This window comes from Azolla caroliniana, unplaced genomic scaffold (genome assembly GCF_043228905.1).
Source record: "Azolla caroliniana isolate FFs.n. ecotype wild unplaced genomic scaffold, voAzoCaro1.0.p SCAF_15, whole genome shotgun sequence".
Classification (NCBI taxonomy): domain Eukaryota; kingdom Viridiplantae; phylum Streptophyta; class Polypodiopsida; order Salviniales; family Salviniaceae; genus Azolla; species Azolla caroliniana.
Genome location: NW_028230450.1, coordinates 237,221 through 243,401, shown reverse-complemented (window position 1 = coordinate 243,401; position 6,181 = coordinate 237,221). Strand labels below are relative to the sequence as shown.

Below are 6,181 nucleotides of genomic sequence, written 5' to 3'. Positions count from 1 at the left end.
GAACAAAGTATTTTGGACAATTTGGGTGAACAATGAAGGGGCCGAGAAGGGTTCGACGTACAAGGTACTGTCCCACGGGCGTGCCATGTGTTACCGGCCGGCAAGGAGTCCAAAATACGGAGTGAAGGAATTAATTAAGTATGGTTGTAAATAAGCATAGTGTGGACGGACGGACTGGAAACGGTATGCCGTTCCAGATCCGGACGGATCCCGAATAGGTGCGAGAGGCACCGTTTTGTACTACGGGCCGGAAACCTATTTAAAGGCCCGGACCCCATTGTAATCACAGCGGATAATTAATAGAGCTTATGGTGTTTATACTTCTGTCTTGGTTTCCGTTCTTTAATTACTGTTATATCTTACGCGTGTCATTAACAAAAGCGATCTAATTGTGTAACCTACGTAAGTCGGTGTAATCGTTGAATCTTAATCCTATGCCGTAACCACCCTTTGGTGAAGTGTCTCCGTGACACCTTGTGTTAGGCCTTGTCCGGTCAGAGAATAACACAGTTTTGGCGACCACGATTCCTGCTTTCTCGCAGCGAACGACGGCATAATGGATGACGAGACCAACGCACGACCTGGTTACAGACCGAGCTCGACGCCTCGCCGAACGGCAAAGACGGCGTGAGACTTTCCAGCAAGCAGCGCACGAAATTCGCTCGGATCGTTCGTTCTCCAACGAGATCCGGAGAGTCGCGGAGGAATCTCTTCGATTACAGCAAACTCGCGACCAGGACGACGGAAGCAGACTAAGTAGTCTCCGGGAAACCGAACGCCTCCTCGAGGCGCTGGCAAGCGGAGAAAACGAGGCAGAAGCCTTTTCAGCCTACGAATCGGATTCCGAAGGGGGATACAGCGTGCACACGAACTACCGGAGCAGCTATTGCTTCAAACCTAACTTGACGGGCCCATACTAACATCCTGAAAAATGTGAGTGCATCTTTTGTGGGAGATTTCAGCAACGTTCTTGAGTTGTGGAACATGACGCAATCACGAACTGTGCCAAGGTTCAAGGACCCCAAGACACGACTCTTCCCCCAACCTTGATTCGGGGACCATAGCGAGGTTCTTGAGTAATGAAATGTGACGCAATCACGAACTGTGGCAAGGTTCAAGGACCCCAATACACAACCCTCCCCCCAACCGTGATTTCCTCTTTTGTATCATGGATTTCATTAAAACCTCTTTGATGTCAATGGCAAACATTCAAAGATTGTTGATGCTAGTAAACAAATAGTAGTCACACAAACAATGATGCTATAAAGTACATACAAGATAAACAGGTTACAGATATGATATAACAAACATTGGTTCACAAATAGAAATATAAAATAATGGTAACTGTTGGTACAGGTTTGAGGAATGCAAAATAATATTTTTCTTCTTATTGAATAATATAAACTTGTTAATAGCTGACAATCAGCAAGCCCACTTAGATCTCAAAGAGACCTACAAGATAATAAATTTAACTAATTTGATTCGAATAGTAGGACTGGAGATCCTTGAATGGCTAATCATTCATCTACCATAGTGTCCTGCTCTCAATTCACACCTTTTGAGGATAAAATGTGATAGTATTTCAAGTATTTTAACATATATCTCAAAACCTCATATTGCAGAATTTTCGACTATGAAGTCCTGAAATTGCTAATGACCATTTGGCCTCTCCAGATACAAATACTGCAATTCAAAAAACAGAATCATATGTAAACGCAGGATACTGCACAGGCAAATATCTATACAATATTCACGTACAAATATTTTGAGCATGGTTTACAGCAAGTTACCTCAAATGACTTCCCATTTTGTTCAAAATCCAACATACTCAATGCTACCTCACAACTTTGAGCTACAATGGGTTCAACATCACTTTGAAGTTGCCTCAAGAGTGCAAGACTTTCACTATCTGCACGATAACTGGGTCAGAAATCATACTGTCCTACGGATGTGTTTTTAGAAATATGGAAGCATTTTTTATTTAAATACATTTATCGTAGTAAATCAAGATGGATAAATCGAATAATAATTCTTGTTGGAATGTTGTTTCTTGTATGTTTATAGAATATATCATTACTCCCCTCCTAGAGACGAGTTCATGAGTTCAAGAACTTGACATGAACTCAAAATGTGAAGTGCCTAAGGAAGTCCTTCTGCAGATATTTGGTAATCAAAATCTCACTGAAAAGGATATTAAGAAATACTACACAGATACCCATGGCTAGCAATAATTTTATCAAATATAGCCCTTCTACATAAAGACTCGTATTTCCTTAGCCCGAAATCAAACCTCACCTGCAATTGATCCTAATGCTTCAGCTGCTTCATGTCGAACCATCGGATGTTCATTAATATTCTTCAGAGTAGATGTAAGGGCGCTGGTTGCTTCTTTATCCTGAAGTTGACCCAATACATATGCTACCTGAAATAATGAGTATATCATATTACCATATACTATAGACATTAGACTAGACAAAAGAGACCAAAATCTGAGATAATTGATGTTCATAAAACATAAATGTGAGTGTAGAGAATTTTAAAAACATAAAGGTGAATCTAGAGTTAGAAATGAATATTATGCATATTAAAATTTTAATAAACCCAAAAACAATTTCTCCGAGTCATCACCCGCAAAGAGACCATAGGATATATATATATATATATATATCACACTAGGATTTTGTGCAGTGCACTTATTATTTTCAGCAAAATTGTAAGTGGATCATACTCTTGAAACCTTGCAAACCAGTTAAGAAAAAGGGAAATATTTTTCTATAGAATAACGTAGCTTGTGAGCTTGATTTTCCAACAAAGAACACCACCTACTAAGACCATTCTTTGACCACATTAAAGGAAATACAAAGCCAAAAAGCACTAGATTAAACTGCAATTTCGTCAATGCATCAAGAAAAGTAACCATCCATAAGGCTATATTTTGTCAATGACTCTTGGCTACATCATAGTGCACAGACAGAAACAAACATAAACGATGAGCAACCACAAACCAATCATTTTGCAATATAACTTTGAACTCCCTCAAGTGAGAATGTAGGATTTTGACATACAATCTACATCAAATACAGAGAACACTAGTAACCACATTTGCAACAGAACCAAGGATGACATCGAATATTCAGAACTGCCTTCACTACCATTTAAGTTATGATTGCTTTCACTATTTACATTACCTCGTGTTTTAAGAGTGCACTCTGGCATCCTAAGGCACTGATAATGGCTCTGACAGCTTCTTTTCCTCCACGATTTCTTAATGAAAATAAAGCAGCATAGCGTTCATACATGTCTTCTTTCTCATCAAGCAGGGTCTTCCTTCCAGATGAAATACATATAAGCATAGGAAACTAGAATCATTACCCATCAGAAAAGATTAAATGCCACACGATGATACCTCAGATCTGCCACTGATGTGCTTGTTGGTGCAGGCATAGCTGGATCTACTGTAAAAAACCGTGACTCTTGGGCTGCATTAGCTTCAAGTCCTTGTTCCAGTTTCTTCAATGCCAACTCACAAGTCTCCCTCACCTCCTGAGCCGGATCTACCTCTAATGCTCTCCGCAGTATGTCTACACAATCATTTTTTCCAATTGCACCAAGAGCTTCTGCAGCCTGCATGATAGATATACATTGTTAGAACCGTCACATTATCTTCAATGTTAAAAACTTTGAACTTTGCTTGGATATAATATAATCAAATGGTGGTGTCATAAAACTAAACCTTGGACTGATATATTAGAGCGACAGAAATTAGCTGAGGATATTTTAACATATCATTCAATTTTACGGACATAATAACTCCAAGATCAAACAGATTTTAGAGATATCACCTCATGTCGAACAATAGGATGATATGTAGTCAAGTTTTCTAGTATATGTTTTAGAGCTGGAACAGCATTAACATCCTGCATTTGACCAAGTGCAAAAGCAGCTTCATGTGCCAGTAAGTTTGATGAATCCCTTGTAGCTGCAGTAAAAAAAACAGCTCATGCATTCTAATAAAGAATATTTTAAACATCAAGTGATGCATTATAAAAAAATTTGGCACCTTCTTTGTAGACAAATAGAGATGAATTTTTTATACAAATGTGTCAGAAGGGCAGTTAACAATGAAATACTGGAACGGTGCCCGATGAATAAGGGCTTAGCTAGCCTTGATCTACCACATATTTCATGCATGTGCAATGTGCATATACCTCTGCCTTTCTGCTTTCATTAACAGGTCTAGATAAGCTTCTTATGTTGTTGATATCAATGATGGAAAACTTGCTGCAAATTCGTCAATGAGACACTCACCAGGCAGAAACACAAGTGTATGTATCCTATATACAGAGAAAGACATACGTATAGAGTATCTTATCTAGCCAAATCATGTATTGAATATTCTATTCTCTCTATGGTTGGAATTTGTTCACCTCATCATGGGCTAGAAAATCAAACGCCATCAACTTTATTTTACAACTAAATTAATTCCTTGTCTATTCAGCTTACTAACAGATATATGAACATATACATTAGTTATGGAACCACGGGTAAATTAATGCAACTGAATAAAACGTGTTCCTTAAGTACGCATCCTATTTGGCTAAAGTATAATGAGGCTTGAGATCATAATGCAGAGTCCTTCTCACTAAGTGATGCTCGTATGAAAACTAGGATGAGCCTCTCAGGTCACTATCAAGCAAGACAGAGGGATTTTTACATTCTTCAATGAACAATTCATTCCACGACATCAAGGAATCAGGATGTGTTTAAAAACATTTCACCCAATATTACTTGAAACGAAATTATCTTGCTGCATTAAACATAAACGTACGGTTTCATCAAACTGAACAATTGAACCTGCTTATCAATTCCAAGGATGTCCCCTAGAAGCTTAACAGTAGCATTTTCCTTTCAAATTAACACATCAAGGTAGACTGAAAAAGTGGCATGAAACATAACAATTTGATAATGGACACTAGACGATATCTAGGTTTCACCAAACTGAACAGTTGAACCTTGTTTTATTCAGTGGTTTACACTGAGAAGCATGACTTCTCTCTTGATCTACCAAGTCTAGGTATGGAGGTATGTCCCTAAACAGGCAGAAAAATGTGATAATCTGATAAGAGACACTCTGCAATATGATGTCTAGAATTCATCAAACTAAAAAGTCGAATGTTGTTCCGTTCCACGTTTATCACTTTTGCGTTCAACTGCCATTTCCTAGGGAAGGAGATAGGTCTGTAAGAAACACAGAAATTTGATTATCTGATGCTCTTATAAATATCCAGATTTTAATCAAACTCAAACGACGAATATTGTTGTGTTCCTTGTTTTCACTTCTTCCATCTAGTCGACCATGATTTTTGTTGTGTTCCATGTTTTCACTTCTTCCGTCGAGTCGAGTCGACCATGATTTCTTGGTAGGGAGAGGGAGATAGGTCCCGGGCACTCTAAGATACCGCTATTTCCTGAAAAACTTGACAGGTGAATCTTGGTCTTCCATACGTATAACACTTATACGTCACCAAGCTGAGTGGCTGAACCATGCTGTGTGTTCTTTGTCCAAAATAGTCCACCCACCATGGATGTTATGTAGTGGGAAATGTTCGATTATGTTCAGTGTGCGGGATGTTTCATATTTTGGTTAGACATGGCAGAGACTTCTTACTCTTAAATCACACGTACGGAAGCATGAAAAAAGACTTTAAACAACTTGGCGAGAGAGGGAGAGAGAGAGGGATACCAGAAATCAAGGCTTCACGGGGACCTTGGCCTTTCAAATTCCGAAGGGAGAACAGCGCTCGGAATCGATCAGAAATGCGCAACTTGGTATCCAGCAATTGCTCCACTAAGAACTGTTCCGATACAAGGGCAGGTGGGCAGAAGCAGTTCTCTTCCATTTTTGTTAAAACTCTTAAGATTAATCTCAGCACGGGGAAGAAGGTCACACAGCCTACAGGGGAGAGAAAAAGATTTTATTTATTTATTTATTTATTTATTTATTTATTTATTTTGGGGGGGGGAGTATGTGTCTTCTTCTTCGTCGGTGGCTGCGGCTACAGAGCCGTAGCTAGAAGTTGGGAGGAAAGAAGAAGCTTTTGAGTTTATGGACAGACGGACATATGATATATAGCCCTAAGCCAACTAACTAACTATGTGCATATCAGATTGGAGGAAGCTC

General features: G+C 39.0%; 1 protein-coding gene across 1 annotated transcript; it reads right to left on the bottom strand.

The window, feature by feature from the left end:
- Nucleotides 1-1,369: 1,369 nt before the first annotated feature.
- Nucleotides 1,370-5,937, bottom strand: LOC147854184 (deoxyhypusine hydroxylase-B-like). Its single transcript, XM_087331693.1, has 7 exons — nt 5,744-5,937; nt 3,843-3,979; nt 3,407-3,624; nt 3,189-3,327; nt 2,296-2,422; nt 1,791-1,909; nt 1,370-1,683 (listed from the first exon to the last, which is right to left on the bottom strand). The coding sequence occupies exons 1-7, from the start codon at nt 5,898-5,900 to the stop codon at nt 1,651-1,653; spliced, it is 930 nt and encodes a 309-aa protein (XP_087187819.1). The 5' UTR covers nt 5,901-5,937; the 3' UTR covers nt 1,370-1,650.
- Nucleotides 5,938-6,181: the final 244 nt, after the last annotated feature.